This window comes from Schistocerca americana, chromosome 3, assembly GCF_021461395.2.
Source record: "Schistocerca americana isolate TAMUIC-IGC-003095 chromosome 3, iqSchAmer2.1, whole genome shotgun sequence".
Classification (NCBI taxonomy): Eukaryota; Metazoa; Arthropoda; class Insecta; order Orthoptera; family Acrididae; genus Schistocerca; species Schistocerca americana.
The window spans coordinates 458,783,416-458,809,405 of record NC_060121.1 but is presented as its reverse complement, the minus strand read 5'-3'; the positions used below and the strand labels follow the sequence as shown (position 1 = coordinate 458,809,405).

The 25,990-nt window shown below is 39.1% G+C and overlaps 1 protein-coding gene across 2 annotated transcripts in view; it reads right to left on the bottom strand.

Moving 5' to 3' along the window:
• Positions 1-13,886, bottom strand: part of LOC124607454 (PAN2-PAN3 deadenylation complex catalytic subunit PAN2) — a 322,573-nt gene extending 308,687 nt beyond the window's left edge. The window contains exons 1-2 of one of the 2 annotated variants that reach the window (XM_047139789.1): positions 13,776-13,886; positions 12,715-12,932 (exon numbers count right to left, since the gene is read on the bottom strand). In XM_047139789.1, coding sequence (XP_046995745.1) covers positions 12,715-12,729 — 15 coding nt within the window. In that variant the 5' untranslated portion in view covers positions 12,730-12,932; positions 13,776-13,886. Of the gene's footprint in view, positions 1-12,714; positions 12,933-13,293; positions 13,497-13,775 lie in introns of those variants that run through there. The other variant, XM_047139788.1, reaches the window with a different exon arrangement.
• Positions 13,887-25,990: the final 12,104 nt, after the last annotated feature.

Below are 25,990 nucleotides of genomic sequence, written 5' to 3'. Positions count from 1 at the left end.
GTACCAATATCAAATGCCTATTACGCCTACTACAAGCAAAAAGTTTTATGTTAGGAAATAGTTTCACATTTCATTTATACACATAGCTCCTGAAGCATGAGATCGAGAAGCAGTAGTGCGAAATTTTTTTATATAAACTTGGAATCGTCATATTCTTCCGTAATTTGTGCGAGTCCCCGTTTCTTCTCCTTCCTCGTTCTAACGTGAATTGGCTGCTTAGGCGCACCAGTAAAATTCTTCCGGATAGCATCTTGCTGCTATTGCTTATACAGCTGCCACACTTCTATAGCCAGAAGCAGGAGAAGGTACTAATACGCACGTGCATAAGCTCGCTCGTAACCGCTCAAATGATTCTAATGTACACAATTGTGACGTCACGCTCATCGGAGGCAATTTGTTGTTATGAAACACTGCATAGTCTTCCTAAGGCCTTTCACACATTTTGCTGTTGGCCGACGCTTGTATGAGCACTGTGTTTTGTTGTTTTATATGGTGCATTTCCTTTGAAACTTAAGTTTTATTTTAGTTTGTTTACTCACGTTCGTTTTTTACTGCTGCAATATTATTCTGGAGTAGCATGAAACAGTAATATTCTTTGTCAGAGTATTGGTTCTTACCAGACAAATTACAAAAATTTAACTGAAAACTAAAACAATGAAAAATTCCTGGAATTATAAGAAATCCCCGGGTTTTACCCGGACGGAATAAATCCCCGGGTTTTACCCGGATCTCCCGGGTCGTAGACACCCTGTTATTACTTAGAAGTTTTTGAAAGTAAGAACTTGTGATCCTTTCAAAATACACAGGCAAACAGTAAAAAATCTTTGAGGTCATTTGCTTGTCTGAAACATTAAGGGTTAAAAGAATCTCTGTAAAACCAGGCTAAAAACTGTGCACAACATGTCAGAAGATTTGTGAACAGGAAACGACACCAGTGATAGAAATGAAAGTGATGCAGATGACCCAGAAGTGACATTTCACAAATCAGTACTAAAAAGTCAAAGTACTGACTGTGCAAATAAAGCTTTACATGATTTGGGGTGCTCTCCCTTAGGACTTCACACCATTCAAAATCACAGCAAAGCTTCATATGGCAAAAAGAAGCTAGAAAACGTTAAGCATGTTTCAGAAAGAAATGTGCGCTGGGCATTGAATTGCAGTATTTAAGATTCTTTGTACAGTAAAGCAGGGTGTATACGCGGACAAGGAAAAAACAAAAAAAATTTGCTGGATATGTCCCGGATTTCCGAGTTAAAAATACACTCTCCCGGGTGAAAACACACTTTTTCCCTGTTAAGTGACAGTACAGTTTCCCTTATCAGTCCTTTGAATGGTTATGGTTTTAGACACGGGTGTAGAATTTCCCGGCACTTTAGAAAACTAAACTCAGGGAAAAAGAGACACGTTTTTGAAATATCTTTGATGTGCAGCAACATATACACAGCCTATTTTCGTATTACGAAAATATAAATTGGAATTCCACCAAATACCGCAAGTTACTTTCCGAATCATTAAAATCTAGGATGCAATGCGTGTTTGTAAGCCAGTCATAGCTCAGGTCACATGATCTCGCCAACCGATGGCAGTGGATATTCAGAGCATAGGACACTTTATGTAGTCAGCCAACAGCAACATCAATTAAGTAGCACGAACACACCAACAGGAAAAGTTAATAGTTGAAATTAATATACATAGTGTTGCTACAATAAACGCAAAGCTTTCACATATAACATTGGTCTCTAAGGTTAATAAGCTGCAAGAGAAGCTAAGCTTTCGCATATAATGTTTATCTTTTTTGCGCGTGTTACACGTAAGATATATCACACAAATGCGCCAGCAAAATTTTTAATAACGACATAAATGTCTGATCTTCAGGGTTCAAAATTCTTCTAAATCGCTCATCATCAAAGAGTTGATTTTTTAACGAGAGTCAAACGCTCTGCGATTTAATAAATTCATGGTACATTCTCGCACATAGTTACACTTACATAAAAGGATATTTACTTTGAAACTAACGCTTTTCAAACCAACATTCGCAATATTTTCCCGCGACCTGTTAGAAATAGGTTTGTTTCAGCAGTTGCCAGAGAGCGTAGATAACGGGCGACACAGGGCTTGTGCAGCTATCATGACGTAGGAAGCCTGTATGTATGTACGTCTTTAATATTAAAAGATCATACATTACGTCATAAAAGAAACAAGACATCAGAGGATACTCCAAGAGCATCGGAATTTTGTGAAGCATACCAAAATGTGCACATTTAAAGTACACACTTAAAAGGGCACATTTACATGTCCAGAGTCCTGATGAAGTAAACCTCGACCTGATATTAAGCTTTTCAGTGTGGTATTCGGGATGTAAATTTTCTTGGAGCACCGGTACTGTATTATATCGTGTTTGGTTCTTTATTATGGCAAAATGCCATATGTGCTAGAAGATGAAAACGTGCACTTGAAATGCAGTGAACAGTTGAAACTAGCCAGTACTGTGGAATTAAACATTTCGTTTGAAATACATTGACTACCTCTGCGGAAAAGTTTATAAAAGTCAAATTTCTTTAGCAGACAGACAAAAATAACTTCATTGTTCTGCAAGGCGATTAATGCTTGCATTCTTCTACTGCACGTCACTGTATTTCACTCTGTGGAATTTAAATGTGTATATTTTGTAATGGATGCCATCAAACTATACTCAGGACAGTGGAAATTGAAATTTCCTGTGGTGCCTCTCCTGCTCCCGGTCGGCTGGTTTGACAGCCTGCCCCCCCCCCCCTTTTTTAAAAAAAAAATTATCGCAATTAATAGCGGATGGGATTATTTGTAATCGGGAGAGCAAGAACTGTTCAGAAAATTGCCTTTGTTGCCTATTAGCTAAAAACTTGCTGTTTTGTGTGATATAAAATTAAATACAGGATACATAAAACCAATAAAGACAAGAGATAAGCAAGAAAGTACACATTTCCTCAAACCTTAGCTCCTAGCATTTTATTCCTCTAATCTTGCTACAGCTTTACGTGGCGTGCTTTTCTTTCTGCGAAAGTATCTATTACCTCAAAGTTCGCCAAACGTTTTGCTACATGAAAAATCGAAATGTCATAATCGAATACTGAAAAAGCTGTTAACACAAATAACACCCAAGACTGATGTGGTTTCTCGAACTGATTACATCTGTTTTGTCACTGTCTGCTAGATAAAACAAAATAGGCCTTTATAATACTGCAGCAATTTTGTAAAGCACTCCAAATAAATGAGACTGTTTTGGCACAAATGGCCATTTTCATAACAAGACAGAATATAACTTACGAAGTACCAATATCAAATGCCTGTTAGTCCTACTAAAAGCAAAATACTTTACGTCAGGAAATATTTTCACATTTCATTCATACACATCAGTTTCTCATGCACGAGATCAAAAAGTAGTATTACGAAATTTTTATATGAATTTGGAATCATCTTATTCTTCCATAATTTGATGTCCCCGTTTCCTCTCCTTCCTCGTTCTACCAAACAATCTTGTCATCACCAATTCTGTAGCTATTCCTGCCATTGTCAAAATTTGTTCGCCAATTAACATCACTAAACCTGCCAGAATCACAGGTTTTGTTATCCCGCAATTATTTTCTGGTTAGGAACTATTACGTGTTCGTACAACACGCTTTCCGCGCTACTTCCAAAATAGAACTTAAGCGGCTGCTAGCCGGGGATTGTACAACTGGTCCTTGCTAGTATAGCAAACCGGCCAAAAATTTTCGGTCAAAATTTAATTTTCTTGGATACACCGAGAAAATAATACATTTTTGTCAGTTGTTTATCTCCATTCTGGTTGTCTGAATCTACAAATTTCACTAGTAACTATAACAACGCTGATCATTCGCAAACCCAATCAACCACATAATCAGACAGCGATTGGCATTCATCCATTTGGCTTTACTCCACTCAGCTCGTATAGTCCTGTCCCCTTTTGTCTGTGGAAAGTTTATTTCTAGATGTCACGAGGATTCTCCTGAGAGACATCACGCATTCAGTAGTCAACTTATGATTCATTCAGAAATGAACTTAAAGTATGTTCAAAAATGTTAAAAAAACAAACAGGGATGCGTTTCAAAATCATATAAATGATCAATATATCAACGTGCCTTTTATCAATTAAATTCAGTATCTCTTCTGTTACTGAAGGCTTTCTACTAGCCCTCGTCTTTTTACCTACTTGATCCTCTGCTGCCTTCATTATTTCATTCCTCAAAGCTACCCATTCTTCTTCTACTGTATTTCTTTCCCTCATTCCTGTCAATTGTTGCCTTATGCTCTCCCTGAAACACTCTACAACCTCTGGTTTAGTCAGTTTATCCAGGTCCCATCTCCTTAAATTCCCATCTTTTTGCAGTTTCTTCAGTTCTAATCTACGGCGGCCTTGGTTTCAGTAGTGTTTTCAGAGTTATGTAGATGTGTGAAGTTTGTGTGGTTTGTCAGTACATATCAAGGGCTGCATTTGAGCTATATAGGGCACAGCAAATGTCCAACCCCACTTTTCGGAGTTGCAGGTGTTGGGGTTTTTTGACAGCTTCATTTGAGCTAATAGGTCGAGTGAAGTGTGTACTCCCGGTGGTTTTGTGGCCATAGTGTTTAAGTTGAGATTTTTTATTTTCAATATTTGTTTTGGGATGGTGGGATGTTTCCTTCTGTTTTGTTATATATTCACTTTGTCCCTGCCCTAAAACATCTACTGTATTTACTCGAATCTAAGCCGCAATTTTTTATCCGCTTTTTGTACTCCAAAAAACCACCTGCAGCTTAGAATCGAGTGCAGAGTAGGCGGAAGTTCTGAAAAATGTTGGTAGGTGGCGCCACAACAAACTTCTGCCGTCTAATACATGTAGTGCTACACAGGCATGCTTGTGCAGACTCAAAGATAAATACTGGCGCCAAAACCTCTGCGCCAATAAATAAATTTAAAATAAAGGTAGAAGAACGTAAACATTATGCCATGTATTCTTTTGTATTTGCTGCTATCTCATTTAAATCCTGTCTGTCTAATAAACTAGGAAACTAGAGTGAGACACCAGCAAGCGCAGAAGAATATACGTATCATGTCATTATTATATTCGTATTATTCTTATGCTGGATAGTGATACAGTCGGAAATGAAGCACGGCAACTGACTAGATTTTTAAATCTAAGGTGACTAATTTCTATGCAGAATGTTATGTACTAAACAGGCGTCTGCAAGGATTTTCAAACGGAGAAAAATTTTCGCTAAACTCTCGTTCAGAACATCTATCATATGCAGTCTATTATTTAGTTCTTGTTGACCATTATCAAAGAAAGCAGCAGTGTAAGTAATAACAAATAACAGTCTCTTGTCATTCTTTTGCTTATGTGACAATTCCTCTCCTTTTTATTGTAAGTGGCAGTAGTTCGCACAAAAGCAAGCCCTGCCTCGAGCGGCAACAGGTCGTAATCACTCATTATCAGAATGCGACAAACAATGCATGACACAGTACAATAATGCATTTTCAGCTTAGAGTGACGTAAACACCTATAACAAAGAACGGCACTGATCTGATTAAAGCAAAATAAGCGATCGATTCAAACCAGACAAAACATTTGAAAAAGAAGGGTACCCTTACAAATACGGACTGAGTGCCTGACACATACCAATGGCTACTTGATAAAGCTTAAATATTGAGCTTACGACTCGAACCAAACTACTGTAGCTGTATCTTCATCCATTCGACTTAAATTGTGTCTCATGTTACAATGGACCAACTTTGTTTCAATTTTAGAGGTGCGGTCTAAAACTTTGCCCTTGAATTTCGAGTCTCAAATTTCAGGTGCGGCTTAAATTCGGGAAATTTTTTTTCCCTTGCTTTCGAGCCTCTTTTTTCAGGTGTGGCTTAAATTCGAGTAAATAAGGTTATTTCCCACAGTTGTTGCCTTAGTTTCATTTGAAGTCAGATTTTTGTTTGTTTGCTTTGTTGGCACGAGTACTTAGTGACGCCATTTTCTCTACACTGAAAGTAGGCCACCGTATTGATGATGCCATGGGTCAAAACAGACAGGTGGAGTCTGATGCTTCCCTAATGCTGAAAGTCAAATCCTGTTTGGTACTGTACTGTAATTTCTATGGAGTTCCCTGTCTGCTACATTTCATAACAACACAAGTCATACAGTTCTGATGCTGGAGAAGCTACACACGTTATGTATGGAGTTAATAACATGCATACCATATGTTAAAGATCTCTACACATGCAGAAAATTATGTACACTCACTGACAGTGTACACTAGTCTCTTTCAAATAAACAATCACATCAACAGCCACAACATGAAATTGAGAACTGTTGAAGTATTATTTTCTTACGGTAAGCTGAGTAACTATTACTCCACTGCTTGATAAAAGTCTCTAAGAAATTGGTGACAATACAGAAAAAAACATTGAAACCTTAGAATATATGGCATATTCAGTTTTCATCACACCTTTCTTATAAGCAAACGGAACTTTCCGAAATACATAGCATATCCAAGAAAAAATGTCACAGTAACATGAGATCCCAAATTAAAAACGAAGAAGCATCTAGAAATGATCCCACGAACTGGGTAAATCTGATGTTTATACTGTAATTTTTAGGCAGCTGTTTCCTGTTCTCAGTGGATTGTTGTGAGTACCAATTAGGGTTGCAAAGACAAAATTTATACTGCGAAAACACTACACTGTGGTTGTTGTTGTTGTCTTCAGTCCCGAGACTGGTTTGATGCAGCTCTCCATGCTACTCTATCCTGTGCAAGCTTCTTCATCTCCCAGTACTTACTGCAGCCTACATCCTTCTGAATCTGCTTAGTGTATTCATCTCTTGGTCTCCCTCGTCGATTTTTACCCTCCACGCTGCCATCCAATACTAAATTGGTGATCTCTTGATGCCTCAGAACATGTCCTACCAACCGATCCCTTCTTCTGGTCAAGTTGTGCCACAAACTTCTTTTCTCCCCAATCCTATTCAATACTTCCTCATTAGTTATGTGATCTACCCATCTAATCTTCAGCATTCTTCTGTAGCACCACATTTCAAAAGCTTCTTGTCCAAACTAGTTATCGTCCATGTTTCACTTCCATACATGGCTACACTCCATACAAATACTTTCAGAAACGACTTCCTGACACTTAAATCTATACTCGAAGTTAACAAATTTCTCTTCTTCAGAAACGGTTTCCTTGCCATTGCCAGCCTACATTTTATATCCTCTCTACTTCGACCATCATCAGTTATTTTGCTCCCCAAATAACAAAACACCTTTACTACTTTAAGTGTCTCGTTTCCTAATCTAATTGCCTCAGCATCACCCGATTTAATTTGACTACATTCCATTATCCTCGTTTTGCTTTTGTTGATGTTCATCTTATATCCTCCTTTCAAGACACTGTCCATTCCGTTCAACTGCTCTTCCAAGTCCTTTGCTGTCTCTGACAGAATTACAATGTCACTGGCGAACCTCAAAGTTTTTACTTCTTCTCCATGAATTTTAATACCTACTCCGAATGTTTCTTTTGTTTCCTTTACTGCTTGCTCAATATACAGATTGAATAACATCGGGGAGAGGCTACGACCCTGTCTCACTCCTTTCCCAACCACTGGTTCCCTTTCATGCCCCTCGAATCTTATAACTGCCATCTGATTTCTGTACAAATTGTAAATAGCCTTTCGCTCCCTGTATTTTCTATCTGCCACCTTCAGAATTTGAAAGAGAGTATTCCAGTTAACACTGTCAAAAGCTTTCTCTAAGTCTACAAATGCTAGAAACGTAGGTTTGCCTTTTCTTAATCTTTCTTCTAAGATAAGTCGTTGCCTCACGTGTTCCAACATTTCTACGGAATCCAAACTGATCTTCCCCGAAGTCCGCTTCTACCAGTTTTTCATTCGTCTGTAAAGAATTTGCGTTAGTATTTTGCAGCTGTGACTTATTAAGCTGATAGTTCGGTAATTTTCACATCTGTCAACACCTGCTTTCTTTGGGATTGGAATTATTATATTCTTCTTGAAGTCTGAGGGTATTTCGCCTGTCTCATACATCTTGCTCACTAGATGGTAGAGTTTTGTCAGGACTGGCTCTCCCAAGGCCGTCAGTAGTTCTAATGGAATGTTGTCTACTCCCGGGGCCTTGTTTTGACTCAGGTCTTTCAGTGCTCTGTCAAACTCTTCACGCAGTATCATATCTCCCATTTCGTCTTCATCTACATCCTCTTCCATTTCCATAATATTGTCCTGAAGCACATCGCCCTTGTATAAACCCTCTATATACTCCTTCCACCTTGCTGCCCTCCCTTCTTTGCTTAGAACTGGGTTGCCATCTGAGCTCTTGATATTCATACAAGAGGTTCTCTTATCTCCAAAGGTCTCTAATTTTCCTGTAGGCAGTATCTATCTTACCCCTAGTGAGACAAGCCTCTACATCCTTACATTTGTCCTCTAGCCATCCCTGCTTAGCCATTTTGCACTTCCTGTCGATCTCATTTTTGAGACGTTTGTATTCCTTTTTGCCTGCTTCATTTACTGCATTTTTATATTTTCTCCTTTCATCAATTAAATTCAATATTTCTTCTGTTACCCAAGGATTTCTATTAGCCCTCGCCTTTTTACCTACTTGATCGTCTGCTGCCTTCACTACTTCATCTCTCAGAGCTAACCATTATTCTTCTACTGTATTTCTTTCCCCCATTCCTGTCAATTGTTGCCTTATGCTCTCCCTGAAACCCTGTACAACCTCTCGTTTAGTCAGTTTATCCAAGTCCCATCTCCTTAAATTCCCACGTTTTTGCAGTTTCTTCAGTTTTAATCTACAGTTCATAACCAATAGATTGTGGTCCGAGTCCACATCTGCCCCTGGAAATGTCTTACAATTTAAAATCTTGTTCCTAAATCTCTGTCTTACCATTATATAATCTATCTGATACCTTTTAGTATCTCCAGGCTCCTTCCAGGTATACAAACTTCTTTTATGATTCTTGAACCAAGTGTTAGTTATGATTATGTTGTGCTCTGTGCAAAATTCTACAACGCGGCTTCCTCTTTCATTTCTTCCCCCCAACCCATATTCACCTACTATGTTTCCTTCTCTCCCTTTTCCTACTGACGAATTCCAGTCACCCATGACTATTAAATTTTCGTCTCCCTTCACTACCTGAATAATTTCTTTTATCTCGTCATACATTTCATCTATTTCTTCATCATCTGCAGAGCTAGTTGGCATATAAACTTGTACTACTGTAGTAGGCATGGGCTTTGTGTCTTTCTTGGCCACAATAATGCGTTCACTATGCTGTTTGTAATAGCTAACCCGCACTCCTATTTTCTTATTCATTATTAAACCTAATCCTGCATTACCCCTATTTGATTTTGTATTTATAACCTAACTTTAACTTATCCATTTCCCTATTTAAATTTTGTAACCTACCTGCCCGATTAAGGGATCTGACATTCCACACTGTGGTATATATCTAAAGACAAAGATGATGTAACTTACCAAATGAAAGCGTTGGCATGTTGATAGACACACAAACAAACACAAACATACACACAAAATTCAAGCTTTCCTAACCAACGGTTGCTTCGTCAGGAAAGAGGGAAGGAGCTCTTTCCTGACGAAGCAACCGTTGGTTGCGAAAGCTTGAATTGTGTGTGTGTGTGTGTGTGTGTGTGTGTGTGTGTGTGTGTGTGTGTGTGTGTGTGTCAACATGCCAACACTTTCATTTGGCAAGTTACATCATCTTTGTTTTTAGATATATTTTTCCCACGTGGAATGTTTCCCTCTATTATATTCATAACACTGTGGTATTTATTAGACAATTATGAAATAGTAAGAGAACCTTTAAAACAGATATTGTATTTCAGAAACACACTTTAATATTTATAAATTTTGAGCAGTTCTTTGCACTAATTTTTGACTTTACTTACGAAATGCTTCAGATTTTCAATGGTTTTAACATGTAAAGCATCAACTCACTGTCTTACTCAGCTAAAAAACTGGCAGGATTTTCTGACAACTTCCAATTGTTCTTTCAACAGCCAATAATATCCACCTTCTCTTAACAACTTCAAACATCTAATTTCATTTCAACTTCCATCAGATCTACTTCTGTTTTTGACGATCTTGGCAAAAACATGGTCTCATGGAGACTGCAAATACATTCTGGATCACATTTCATACCAAAGAACTCCATTTCATTATTGATCAAATCATAAAAGCTGTAAATTATGAGTGGATCATTTGTTACACATCTTCTAGCTTGCTGTCAAGACTGGTTTCTTTACTGTCAACTCATGATGTTCCTTAAAAATTTGGAACTGCTGTTATTAGTAAAACTTGTATGAATGTTGCGCTCAGACACATTTCTACAGCATCTCTCACTCCTAAATAATCCAAATCTCCATTTAGCCTTACATGTGTCTGTTAATAACCCCAAATTTCTCTCCGAAAATTAAACCAGGCTACCCTACTACATACAGCAGTTTATTATGTTTGTAGTTTTCCAGAACCTGAGACGATGGTTTTCAAAAAAACTGCATCTCTGGTTGTACCAAAAACATACAATAGAATTTAAAACATTGCCTCTGGGACATTATTCAAATTTGGGATAAATTTGAGTGTCCGATACCACACGTCGGCATTGGCCAATGACGTCATATGTAAGGCAAAGATGCTGCAATGGACAATCTATGAATGGAACGGATTATACTCATGAACAAATGAATGTAGTATGCCATAAAATAATACATTTAATTAGACTATTATTTACACGTGAATTTCATTTAAATGAGTTGAAGACGACTGAAATAAATAAGTACACAAGAGCAATTACGAGTGCATACATTAAGTAACATAACAGTGTTATGCAGAACCTGTTGCCAGCAATGTGGAAGGCCTAGTATACCGTTAGCAGAGCCTGTTCTATTATATTTTCCACACGGACACAAAAACGATCTAAATAATGAAGCGTCGAATAGCTGGAATTGGTAACTAGAAGCAACCTATGTAGGAGGTCATTTCAAGTTACCAATTCCAATATTACTGTTTGTTGCGCAAAAATCTTATATCAGAAACGTGCGAAAAAAAATGATCTTGTTAGTCAACTACAGAATATGACTAGACTTTCAAAAAAAAAAAAAAAATAAATAAAAAATAAAAAAATCTTTACACACATTACTGCACACGCAAAGAGATAAAATGCAAAAAAAGACCAAACCCTGTAACTGATAACTATACTACACGAAAGTCACACCAGCTGCAGTAGCTCCAAATAACACTCAGTAAAATCGATAAGCCAGGAGTGACAGTAAAAATAAGACAAGTGTAGGAAAAACATCAAAAAGGGGAACATAATAGTGGCTACCTATAAGAAACTTACCACATATGAACTTCCAAAGGAGTCAAAGATCAAGGCCGACAAGAACGAAGTAAGGACATAACAAGAAATAATTATGTTAGGAGGTAAAACTGTAACGAAAGAAGCAAAATCCAGAATAACTAAAGAAAAAAATAATGTTGGTGCTGCTGTGGTCTTCAGTCCTGAGACTGGTTTGATGCAGCTCTTCCTGTGCAAGCTGCGTCATCTCCCAGTAAGTACTGCAGACTACATCCTTCTGAAGAAATAAGAAACACAAACTCCAGGCACGAATAAGGTACCGCTCGAATCAGTTCTTCCTGCCCTCAATCAGATCAAAATTTTAAAATAATAAAAAAAATTAAACCAAGAGTCAATCACATAAACCCTCCGGCAAAGACACAGCAATACCCCTCGGCCCACTATTGTAACCAGAAAACATTAAAACGACAGAAAAACCTCCCTCCAGAGAAACCAAGAAAGTAGTACAAAATAGTAAAATACAAAAACGCAACGCAAAACAAGAAAAAAAGTATCAGACCCACCAACACCTAACTAACAAACCGAGGCCCGTACATTTTGCTGACTACTTTCATAAATCCAACAAATAAACAATAACCTTTAGGAATACTTTTCCTCCAACAGTATTCATCTAAATGGCGTTGCAACACTGAAATCTTTCTCTTTCCCTGCAACGACACCCAATGACTGCAAAAATTATAGTTGATTTACGGTCACTCATTTTCTGAAGCAGAATTTTTGCAGTAAAAACAACTGACTCATCCATAACGAACAGCGTGAGAAATCAAGACCTTATAAATCACGACTACTTTCATTAACAAAAGATGCCAAAAACAAATTACGAGATGAAAACAAAACAATCTACATCAAATTTTTAATACACGAGTGTAACGATCAAATCCAGAGAAATCATTTAACGTTCATTGACAGCAATCTATGGCACAAACAAAGTAACATCACACATTACGTCATTGGTCAAAGTTGACGAGTGATATCGGACACTAGAATTGACCCCCAAACTTTCATCAAATTTGACCAAACAGCAGCTGAATGCAAGTATCACAGAAACAGTGTTTTTCTTTAAAGGTGAATGAAGGGCTGACAAATCAATACAGAACTTTGGAATTAGTCGAGTTTCTGCACAGATTTTGTCGATCATACCGAAACCCTAAATCTTCCTCTTTCTTTTTGACAGAATTTGTGGGCTACAGTGCGTGTATGTACTCCTAGATATAATAACATTGTTACACAAACTTACATTACACATACTAATGAAAAGGAGGTCATGAATGGCCAGGAATTATCTAACTTCAATTACTTACTCCCTGATTTCCCATCCATAGTAGTTCTTCCTGGTGATCAAAGGCAATAGCTGACACTCCAAAGCGGTCACCCCCATCGGCCAAGATAGAATGAGTTTCATGGAATTCTGCATTTGTGTAGACGTTATATTGATCGTCAGCTGGAACATACTGTGGTGCAGGAATGTCGTAGCCCTCTGCTTGGACTACTGGGTACTGGACGTTGCCCTCTGAATACACTGTAAAACGAGACAGCAGAAACCAATAACTAAAAACAGTTCCTTGGATTTTCTACATATGAAATCATTTTACGAGAAACACGTTTAGCAACAGAACTGCATCGTTCTATACACCCGAGGTACGAACTACTACACTCTTCAAATACGAACACAAATATCATCTTCACATGCAAATTAATATCCGTTTCAAAGCTCTTCCATTTCTACCGGGCATCCTGCTATTCAATTAATCGCTAAAGGACTTACAACTTGCCCGTAACAATTCTCTGTCTGCCTGAAACACATTATTTCCCGGTGTCCACCCCACATTCACACTTCAAATCTGTATGCCTCTTTCAAGGACAAAGATGTTTACACTCACATAATATCTCTTCTGACGCCGATGCTACGTTGGGGTCGAAATGTGCAATTCCTGGAAACTCCATGGCATTATCTCTCTTGATTTGGAGAGATTCAACAGCTTTGTTATCATCACTACTTTCAAATAGTTGCAAACCGAGTTAAGAACGCATTTATAACACCAACCCACAAACGTCAATAACCTTAAACCATGTTGCTCCGAAACAGTGCTGCCAATAGAAGTACTCTACAGCTACCGTCCTGCTGCACTGCTAACATTATAGGGAATTTTTTTCTTTTCATTTTTAACAGGGAACCATTCCACAAACAAAACAATAAGCAGAAACAGAATTCGTGTAACTAATTTAATTTGATACTGTGGAATACAAAAAGCGAATAAAAATCTCAAACCATGGAGGTTTTTACACATATCGAAACTAGAAACAGAAGCACACAGAACAAGTGTTCTTTTGAAAACTATTTCCAGATCTCGCTGCAAATTACCTTTTCGACCAGGCGTCCGTATCCAAGAACTACAAAACTATCATCGAAAAATTAGCACAGAAACACAGGACAGTGAAACAAGACACCCATAGGGTCTTCCCTCAAACAAGTCGATAACAAGCGATGGTAAAAAGCAGCGGTATTAATAATTACCGTATCTAGACACGATAAGTGAACACGTGCTTACATTTTCTAATAACGTTGTTGGCATTATCCACCATACTGTCAAATAGGCGATTATACAGCAAATCTCATGAAACTATTGATGAATTTGAGCAACAAGCAGACCTTTCAGCGTTCCACAATCACCAAACCACCTATATATAGTCTTCCTACACAGTTGTCTTAGTGTTACCATGAAATGTTAGTAATATATGACAATGAAATTTGGAAAAAAACACATTATATAATTGTTTCGAAACAATAAAAGTAACTTTTTCGACATTATTTCCACTGAGCTTACGTACCGTATTTGGCTTGCCATGATTCTTATACTGATAATTACTTCGAATTTATTTCCAAGTCGGTAACAAAAGCATTTACTACATATTTTGCATAAAAAACAAAATCACATCGACCCTAATCTGGAAAATGCAACTAGGCCTACAGAAATTATTCTAATACTAATTCGTGCACTTTTGCGTTGCCTAAAAAGGCACTATTTTATCACTGATCTGTGTTGCTTCTTTTTAAAATTGCCACGCAAACAGTCCTGTAACATATGGCAGTAAGCGTCAATCATTGTTCCGCCTTTTCTTCTACAGACAACTCTGCTGAAGACCCACGACTTCCAAAACACATTCTAAATACCTAGATCAACGGACAAGCCTCAGGCGAGTATTTCAATGCGTATTGCAGACATATATCGTATATGAAATACTAGGAATGTACGGGAGTCCGCTACGTACCCTTTACCAAACCTTTTGCCTGCGACATAGTGTTTTTTGGTCCACTTTCGGCAACCCCTGTTTTGATTGCTTTGTCTCCAGAGTGACACAGTTCATCCATATCTCACCTATAGTAGACAATATCAACACAAATGTCCATCCTAGGTCGTTTTAGGCTAGTCAACTAATGCAAATGCATCACACACATCATCATACGAAGAACATAATTCGTGATAGCCTACTATGCATCCTTCCACATGAGACTCCTACTACTGCAGCAATACCAAGAAAACGACTCTGAAGCTTCTCTCACGATAATTGTTTTGGTTTTCAAAATCACATGTTCAGGAAAAATCATTAATCTGGCGGCAGGAAAATGCTAGAGACATTTCACCAAGGAACAACGTTTAAAGTCATTTCTCTATTAATAGCAATCTTCAGTACTGGTACAGTCTACCCAAGAGCTTCTGTAACACTTGATATCCACGCTATAGTTTATTCTTCGTAATTAAAAATGTTTTCAACACTGGACGAAAATTGTCGTTATACCTACCTCCAATCACAATCAACAAACAACTGTCTATTGCATTTGTTTGAAAGTATGAACAATATTGTTGTAAGAAACATGACTACCAATAGTCATTCAGCGAAACGAATTTCCCGCTTTTCGCTGATATCAAGTGTTTTAACTTTGTTCAGCTTGGATATAAATAGCGTACCTATGTCTACATTTACGTGTATACTCTGCAAGCCACTGCGAAGTGTGTGGTAGAGGAAATGGAGCGCGAGAAGACTGACTGTTTAAAGGTCTCTGTGCATTCTGTAATTAACTTAATCTTACCCTCAGGATCCCTATAGCAGCGGTATGTTGGATGTTGTAGTACGTAATTTTTAAGCAATCTCCTTTGTAGACTGATTGAGTTTCCCTTGTGTTCTACCGATAAACCTAAGTCTGTCACTTGATTTACACACAACTGGGCCTATGTTATCTCTCCACTTCATATCCCTACAATCTTTAGCACCATAGCACCCAGGTATTTGTATGAGTTTATCAATCCCAATTGCAATTCATTGATACTGTACTCATGTGATATTGAATTGGTAAATTTCACAGTTTTACCAGGGTCTCACATAACCGTCGCAATACTTCGCCTCGATTTTGTTGCCTAGTCCGCAAGCAGCGCACCATGCGGTCAGTAAGTTAAACTATTGAGTTCAGCTCTATCGTGAAAGCGAAAGCGAATAGTAGTTGTTTACTTTGGCTTGTACAATGGTGTTTACAAATGGGAGCGTAGCATAGCGCAATAAATTGCAGCTACAACAACAACAACAACAACAACAAGATACCACATGTCTTTTTTTAGGTTTCTTAAGGACCCTGATAGGTATATACCATCTGTATCTGTGTCTTCAGGATTCGCTTGCAAATTGAAGGTACACTACTGGCCATTAAAATTGCTACACCAAGAAGAAATGCAGATGATAAATACGTATTCATTGGACAAATATATTATAATACAACTGACATGTGATTATATTTTCACGCAATTTGGGTGCATAGATCCTGAGAAATCAGTACCCAAAACAACCACCCCAGGGAGTGGTGGTGGTGGTTAGTGTTTAACGTCCCGTCGACAACGAGGTCATTAGAGACGGAGCGCAAGCTCGGGTTAGTGAAGGATTGGGAAGGAAATCGGCCGTGCCCTTTCAAAGGAACTATCCCGGCATTTGCCTGAAACGATTTAGGGAAATCACGGAAAACCTAAATCAGAATGGCCGGAGACGGGATTGAACCGTCGTCCTCCCGAATGCGAGACCCCAGGGAGTAATAACGGCCTTGACACACCTGGGCATGGAGTCAAACAGAGCTTGGATGGCGTGTACAGGTGCAGGTACCCAAGCAACTTCAACATGATACCACAGTTCATCAAGAGTAGTGACTGGCGTATTGTGACGAGACAGTTGCTTGGCCACCATTGACCAGACGTTTTCAATTGGTGAGAGATCTAGAGAGTGTGCTGGCCAAGGCAGCAGTCGAACATTTTCTGTATCCAGAAAGGCCCATACAGGACCTGCAACATGCGGTCGCGCATTATCCTGCTGAAATGTAGGGTTTTGCAGGGACTGAATGAAGGGTAGAGCCACGGGTTGTAACACATCTGAAATGTAACGTCCACTGTTCAAAGTGCCATCAATACGAACAAGAGGTGACTGAGATGTGTAACTAATGGCACCCCATACCATTATGCTGAGTGATACGCCAGTATGGCGATGACAAATACTTGCTTCCAATGTGCGTTCACCGCGATGTCGCAAAACACGGATGCGACCATCAAGATGCTGTAAACAGAACCTGGATTCATCCGAAAAAATGACGTATTGCCATTCGTGCACCCAGATTCGTCGTTGAGTACACCATCGCAGGCGCTCCTGTCTGTGATGCAGCGTCAAGGGTAACCGCAGCCATGGTCTCCGAGCTGATAGTCCATGCTGCTGGAAACGTCGTCGAACTGTTCATGCAGATGGTTGTTGTCTTGCAAACGTCTCCATCTGTTGACTCAGGGATCGAGACGTGGCTGCACGATCCGTTACAGCCATGTGGATAAGATGCCTGTCATCTTGACTGCTAGTGATACGAGGCTGTTGGGGTCCAGCACGGCGTTCCATATTACCCTCCTGAACCCACCGTTTCCATATTCTGCTAACAGTCATTGGATCTCGACCAACGCGAGCAGCAATGTCGCGATACGATAAACCGCAATCGCGATAGGCTAGAATCCGACCTTTATCAAAGTCGGAAACGTGATGGTACGCATTTCTCCTCCTTATATGCCGGCCGCGGTGGTCTCGCGGTTCTAGGCGCTCAGTCCGGAACCGCTCGACTGCTCCGGTCGCAGGTTCGAATCCTGCCTCGGGCGTGGATGTGTGTGATGTCCTTAGGTTAGTTAGGTTTAAGTAGTTCTAAGTTCTAGGCGACTGATGACCACAGATGTTAAGTCCCATAGTGCTCAGAGCCATTTGAACAATTTCTCCTCCTTACACGAGGCATCACAACAACGTTTCACCAGGCAACGCCGGTCAACTGCTGTTTGTGTATGAGAAATCGGTTGGAAACTTTCCTCATGTCAGCACGTTGTAAGTGTCACCACCGGCGCCAACCTTGTGTGAATGCTCTGAAAAGCTAATTATTTGCATATTACAGCATCTTCTTCCTGTTGGTTAAATTTCGCGTCTGTAGCACGTCATCTTCGTGGTGTAGCAATTTTTATGGCCAGTAGTGCATATTGCTGATTAATGTTCCGTTTTAGGAGTTGAAAAAGGCACATGAATAGCAGATGAGAAGATCTTATGGAAAAAGACCCTTTTTACCTTCATAATAATAAACCGCTTTGTCTTCTACACGTCGAACAAAATCAGTTCATGAATGCAGACATTAATAAACTCGTGTGAAATGCAGTAAATCCGATTGTTTGACATTCCGAATACGCCAACTCAACTGGCGATGTAGAGGAGATTGCCACAAAGGTTCGACAATCCATCTAAAGTTGTAAAATACTCCTACAGCACAGAAGCAGCCAGTTCAACTCTCCAAATATCAGTTTCAGATTCATCTGAATCGTCAACACAGACCTGCTTTGGCGATGAAGTGGTAAAATTAAGTACAGTTATTCGTGTTTAGAAAACGCATGTGGAGTATCAGAATGTGCAGATCACTAGATTTCGTGTAAAACCGTTATGGGACAAGAAAAGTGCCCATCATTTTAAGTACAGACAGGGACAGAAAATGCATCAGAAGGATCATGTGAAGAAGAACAAACAAATTTTGAAAACTATTGGATCCCAATATTTTAAAAACAATGTCCTTGGCTTGTTAAACCAGATTAGCACGCCATATGCAAGATGGAAGGACAAAAGTAAGCTGCCCTAAATTTATTATATTACAGCACTCAGGCATACAGGTTTGTTCAGAATGTTTTATGTTTCCACCAGCATGCACATTACAGAGGTTTGTGGAGCGCATACAAATAAAATGTGGTATAAGTGACAATATGTTCCACCTTTTAAAGCAGAAGGTACACCTTTTCTCTGATACTGATAAACTAGTGAATATGTTATTGGATGAAATGTCTGTAATGGCCAATTTAGCATATGACAGCGCATCTGACAGTGCTATTGGCGTTGAGGGATTGGTGTTTACACTCACAGTATATTTCTCCCACCATTTGGCAGTTTCTTGTCGCACTTAGAATAATGTTGGTCTATGGAACGACAAATAGGGCGTCGATCCCTTTTGCATGTAGATGAACATGTCTGTGCTCCTTATGTGTGAATCTACGTGTTCATATTCCGTTGATGTCAACGTCGTAAGCTGCAGTTCTGTCCAACGTCATGTATTGTAGCTTGCCAATGGACTCATGAGTTTTATCCCTACTTATGCTTATTTGAGAACCATTTTTAGAAATATCTATGTCTTGTGAACTTACAAAAACACAAAATAATTCAAATATTTCGTAAATTGCTTGGAACGAGATGCAAAACAAACACCGTACTTACGACATATCTGAAGTCCTCCTTTCTCGCCGCTTGAGGCGCTAGTGTCGCTCCAGCTATCCAACGGTAACAACTTCTACAGTAGTGAGTGTCGCGACAGTTATGTTTGACTATGGTTTTACATTTCTGAAGATTTAAAGCAAGTTGCCAGTCTGTGCACCACTTTGAAATCTTATCAAGATCTGACTGAAAATTTGTACAACTTCTTGCACACTATACTCCATCATAGATAACTTCATCATTTGTGAAACTTCTCAGGTTACAATTAATAGTGTCGTCAAAGTCATGAATATAAATTTGAACAGAAAGGGACCCAACATACTTCCCTGGGGTACTCCTGAAGTTATGTATGCATCAGTCTCTATCTAAGGTAACTTGCTGCATCCTCCCTACCATAAACTCCTCAATCAAGTCACAAATTTCGTCTGATACCCCATACGATTGTGCTTTTGATAATAAGCATAGGTGCAGTACGAATCAAATGCTTTTCTGAAATCGACAAATACTAGTAGAGATTTTTGACAGTTCAGTACAATGCGAGAGGAAGGAATTGTGTGCTGAGTATGTCCGCAGGTTACGATAATGCCAGGCCTACCTGGCAGGCTAACTTGACTGTGTGGAATTCAATCACGTAAGTCAGCCGATCTGCAATCTTTCTCAAACAATTTTAAAGATACTACGGACTAATAAACCGTGATTATGGCACATCTTATAGATTAATTCTTCAGATTCGTGATGAACTGTCTGCCGTTTCGTTAATGTTCATGGTTACTGTGATATTTCGATATTTGATAAACTACTGCAAGAAATTCTTAAAATTTGCTGTGAAAAATAGGGTTCGCTATGAATTTGTGTTTGCTCATGCTAGGTCATGCATCACTGTGTATAAAATTTAGATAGCATACTGAATTATTCTTTAAACTTGGAAGGATATCACTGTTGTCTCCAGTCTCGAGAATATGGAATGTATGTAAACAGCTCCACCACAAACGCATGCACCACCGAAAATGCCAAATTGAAATATTGATAAATCCCTGTATCTCATAAATGATATGAGAAACGGAAACAAAAATTTTGGCCAATGACTGTACACAAAAATGATAGTATTTTGCCACATAACTAATACACGAAACTTCGATATCCACTGCAATACTCAAGCAATTACAATTTTTTTCAATGAAACAATGTAATTTTTAAGGATCTTTGATTGCCAGTGAAACGACAATTACTGTGGGTTTTCCTAAAGTATAACTCGTTTATTTATATTCTGAGAATAAGTTCTTTCATGAGCTATTGATCCTTTTTACCCTCAGTTGCTAGTTTAATAAACACTGCTTCAGGATTTTGTTACAATTTCAGCTGCATTAAAGTATTATTGCGATGTATATTTGTAAACACTACTGTGTTTTGCCCCTGCAACTACTGAAAAGGCTGCTGCCCCTCTTCAGCAACCACATGTTTGTCTGGCCTCTCAACAGATATCCCTCCGTTGTGGTTGCACCTACGGTACGGCCATCTGTATCGCTGAGGCACGCAAGCCTCCCCACCAACGGCAAGGTCCATGGTTCAGATTCATGATGAACTGTCTGCCGTTTCGTTAATGTTCATGGTTACTGTGATATTTCGATATTTGATAAACTACTGCAAGAAATTCTTAAAATTTGCTGTGAAAAATAGGGTTCGCTATGAATTTGTGTTTGCTGCATGCTAGGTCATGCGTCACTGTGTATAAAATGTAGATAGCATACTGAATTATTCTTTAAACTTGGAAGGATATCGCTGTTGTCTCCAGTTGGAATGCAGGGGCAACGGTCTGGATGATTGACTGATCTGGCCTTGTAACATTAATCAAAACGGCCTTGCTGTGCTGGTACTGCGAACGGCTGAAAGCAAGGGGAAACTACAACCATAATTTTTCCCGAGGACATGCAGCTTAAATGTATGATTAAATGATGATGGCGTCCTCTCGGGTAAAATATTACGGAGGTAAAATAGTCCCCCATTCGGATCTCCGGGCGGGGACTACTCAAGAGGACGTCGTTATCAGGAGAAAGAAAACTGGCGTTCTACGGATCGGAGCGTGGAATGTCAGATCCCTTAATCGGGCAGGTAGGTTACAAAATTTAAAAAGGGAAATGGATAGGTTAAAGTTAGACATAGTGGGAATTAGTGAAGTTCGGTGGCAGGAGGAACAAGACTTTTGGTCAGGTGATTACAGGGTTATAAACACAAAATCAAATAGAGGTAATGCAGGAGTAGGTTTAATAATGAATAAAAAAATAGGAGTGCGGGTTAGCTACTACAAACAGCATAGTGAACACATTATTGTGGCCAAGATAGACACAAAGCCCATGCCTACTACAGTAGTACAAGTTTATATGCCGACTAGCTCTGCAGATGATGAGGAAATTGATGAAATGTATGATGAGATAAAAGAAATTATTCAGGTAGTGAAGGGAGACGAAAATTTAATAGTCATGGGTGACTGGAATTCGTCAGTAGGAAAAGGGAGAGAAGGAAACATAGTAGGTGAATATGGGTTGGGGGGAAGAAATGAAAGAGGAAGCCACCTTGTAGAATTTTGCACAGAGCATAACTTAATCATAGCTAACACTTGGTTCAAGAATCATAAAAGAATGTTGTATACCTGGAAGAATCCTGGAGATACTAAAAGGTATCAGATAGATTATATAATGGTAAGACAGAGATTTACGAACCAGGTTTTAAATTGTAAGACATTTCCAGGGGAAGATGTGGATTCTGACCACAATCTACTGGTTATGAACTGCAGATTGAAACTGAAGAAACTGAAAAAAGGTGGGAATTTAATGAGATGGGACCTGGATAAACTGAAAGAACCAGAGGTTGTAGAGAGTTTCAGGGAGAGCGTAAGGGAACAATTGACAGGAATGGGGGAAAGAAATACAGTAGAAGAATAATGGGTAGCTCTGAGAGATGAAGTAGTGAAGGCAGCAGACGATCAAGTAGGTAAAAAGACGAGGGCTAATAGAAATCCTTGGGTAACAGAAGAAATATTGAATTTAATTGATGAAAGGAGAAAATATAAAAATGCAGTGAATGAAGCAGGCAAAAAGGAAACAAACGTCTCAAAAATGATATTGACAGGAAGTGCAAAATGGCTAAGCAAGGATGGCTAGAGGACAAATGTAAGGATGTAGAGGCTTGTCTCACTAGGGGTAAGATAGATACTGCCTACAGGAAAATTAAAGACACCTTTAGTGAGAAGAGAACCACTTGTATGAATATCAAGACTCAGATGGCAACCCAGTTCTAAGCAAAGAAGGGAAGGCAGAAAGGTGGAAGGAGTATATAGAGGTTTTATACAAGGGCGATGTACTTGAGGACAATATTATGGAAATGGAAGAGGATGTAGATGAAGATGAAATGGGAGATATGATACTGCGGGAAGAGTTTGACAGAGCACTGAAAGACCTGAGTCGAAACAAGGCCCCGGGAGTAGACAACATTCCATTAGAACTACTGGTGGCCTTGGGAGAGCCAGTCATGACAAAACTCTACCATCTGGTGAGCAAGATGTATGAGACAGGCGAAATACCCTCAGACTTCAAGAAGAATATAGTAATTCCAATCCCAAAGAAAGCAGGTGTTGACAGATGTGAAAATTACCGAACTATCAGTTTAATAAGTCACAGCTGCAAAATACTAACGCGAATTCTTTACAGACGAATGGAAAAACTGGTAGAAGCGGACCTCGGGGAAGATCAGTTTGGATTCCGTAGAAATGTTGGAACACGTGAGGCAATACTAACCTTACGACTTATCTTAGAAGAAAGATTAAGAAAAGGCAAACCTACGTTTCTAGCATTTGTAGACTTAGAGAAAGCTTTTGACAATGTTAACTGGAATACTCTCTTTCAAATTCTGAAGGCGGCAGGTAGAAAATACAGGGTGCGGAAGGCTATTTACAATTTGTACAGAAACCAGATGGCAGTTATAAGATTCGAGGGGCATGAAAGGGAAGCAGTGGTTGGGAAAGGAGTGAGACAGGGTTGTAGCCTCTCCCTGATATTATTCAATCTGTATATTGAGCAAGCAGTAAAGGAAACAAAAGAAAAATTCGGAGTAGGTATTAAAAATCATGGAGAAGAAGTAAAAACTTTGAGGTTCGCCGATGACATTGTAATTCTGTCAGAGACAGCAAAGGACTTGGAAGAACAGTTGAACGGAATTGACAGTGTCTTGAAAGGAGGATATAAGATGAACATCAACAAAAGCAAAACGAGGATTATGGAATGTAGTCAAATTAAATCCGGTGATGCTGAGGGAATTAGATTAGGAAATGAGACACTTAAAGTAGTAAAGGAGTTTTGCTATTTAGGGAGTAAAATAACTGATGATGGTCGAAGTAGAGAGGATATGAAATGTAGACTGGCAATGGCAAGGAAATCGTTTCTGAAGAAGAGAAATTTGTTAACATCGAGTATAGATTTAAGTGTCAGGAAGTCGTTTCTGAAAGTATTTGTATGGAGTGTAGCCATGTATGGAAGTGAAACATGGACGATAACTAGTTTGGACAAGAAGAGAATAGAAGCTTTCGAAATGTGGTGCTACAGAGGAATGCTGAAGATAAGGTGGGTAGATCACGTAACTAATGAGGAGGTATTGAATAGGATTGGGGAGAAGAGAAGTTTGTGGCACAACTTGACTAGAAGAAGGGATCGGTTGGTAGGACATGTTTTGAGGCATCAAGGGATCACCAATTTGGTATTGGAGGGCAGCGTGGAGGCTAAAAATCGTAGAGGGAGACCAAGAGATGAATACACTAAGCAGATTCAGAAGGATGTAGGTTGCAGTAGGTACTGGGAGATGAAGAAGCTTGCACAGGATAGAGTAGCATGGAGAGCTGCATCAAACCAGTCTCAGGACTGAAGACCACATCAACAACAACTGTGTTTTGGCGAAAGTAGCACCTTTTAACTTGGCAACAAGAGAAGTTATGTATTACTCAAAACTAGTCATAGTTCCTCATGAAATCATGTCTCATCAACTACCTTCCTGTTATGGCTGACAATGCAAGACCATCCCTGTAGAGTAACATTTGCTATGGCTTCTATTGTCTGCCCTTTAACCTCACAGAACGTAAACTTCTTGTCATTTTTTACCACATTATTTAGCACCTACGCCTGTATAGTCTCAGTTAGATTTAAAGGAGCATGATCTGGAAGAAACCTGATTAAAACTATGTCCTTTAGCATGAGATAGTTCGTTGATCTGCTAGTATGGAGTTTTTGGCTTGTGCACCACTACAGATTTCATTAACTTCATCTTATTTATACATGCTAGGTCAACTTTATCCAATGGAACATTTTTTTTTCACCTAGAGTAAAATACCGCTTTCCTCTATCATATTGTTAGAGCTTTATACATCTCAACAGAGTGGTGTGGCGCATTCTCCATTACTATTATCGAATTAGGAGGAATATTTTACAGCACAAAATTATCTTGTGAACTGGCGAACGCATTCCTGGACGACCACTTTTATTGTGAATCTCATGTTCAGACTTGTTGCACTGCTATCATTAATTCAGTGCCAACGCTAAGCTCTTATTCACAATACCTGATGACTGCAGATCACTTCAAGGCCAGAAAATTCTACTTTACAACGAGAGCTGACGGATGCGGATGCATCTAATGTGCGACACCACATGGTAATGTTTATCCACAGTGTGGCAGTGGGGGCGGTTTGTCGACCCATCTGCTGGTGGCTTTGTAGGGAAAGCCAGCTCGTCATTGGCGTTACCTCGGCAATGGCGTCGCGTCCCCTTTGGTGAGCCAAACGAAAAAATCCGCATCTAATTTTGAACGCACTATAAATCTACTGGACTGCCTTGATCCATGAGTTTCAGAATCTCACGTGAGAAAAATGCGAGTCTGGTATCACATTATCGATGTTTTCGAAATCCATGCTTCTTGGCATTCTGAACGAGATACCTCATTATGATTGAGATTAAAATATGTTCCAAGATTCTATAATTAATGTATGTCAATGATAATGAATGATAGTTTTGTGGTTCACATCTGATACCCTTCTTGTAGGTGGGTGTGAACTGTGCTTTTTTCCAGCAACTGAGTAAGGTCTTTTGTTTGAGGGATCTACAGTAGATTATAATTAGGAGAGGCTAACACAGCCACAAATTTAGTGTGGAATCTATTCGGCCCTGGGGGTTTGTTCAATTTTAACAACTTCATTTGTTTCTCAACGCAACTGGCACTAACATCTATTTCACTACTCACTTTTGAGTGGAATAAGAATTAAAATGGGGCAGTATGTCTGTGTTTTCCCTTGTAAGGGAACTTTTGATAACAGAGTTAAGCATCTCTGCTTTTGATTTGCTATTCTCAATTGCAGTTCTTGTCTCATCTGTGAGTGACTAAAGAATAACTTTGTTCTCACTTATAGCACTTACATACAACTAGAATTTCTTTGGCCTTTGTGAGAATATTCTACATTGTTCTCTTAAGCGTTTCATTTAACATCTCTCTGGGTATGGCCCTATGCTTTGTTTTATACCTATTATGCAGCAGTCTCTTATTCTTTAGACGTTCCTTTACAATGACTGTGCAACGTGGAATTGTTTTATTAGGAACAAATCTAGCCATGGTTAACTATCCTTTTGAACTTGAACTGTAGTTCCTTTACATCCTCCTGTCCTGAGGTAAAAGTTTCAAGTTCTTCATTGAGATGAGGCGCCACTGCTTCTATATCTAGTTTTCTGGACATATACATTAATATAT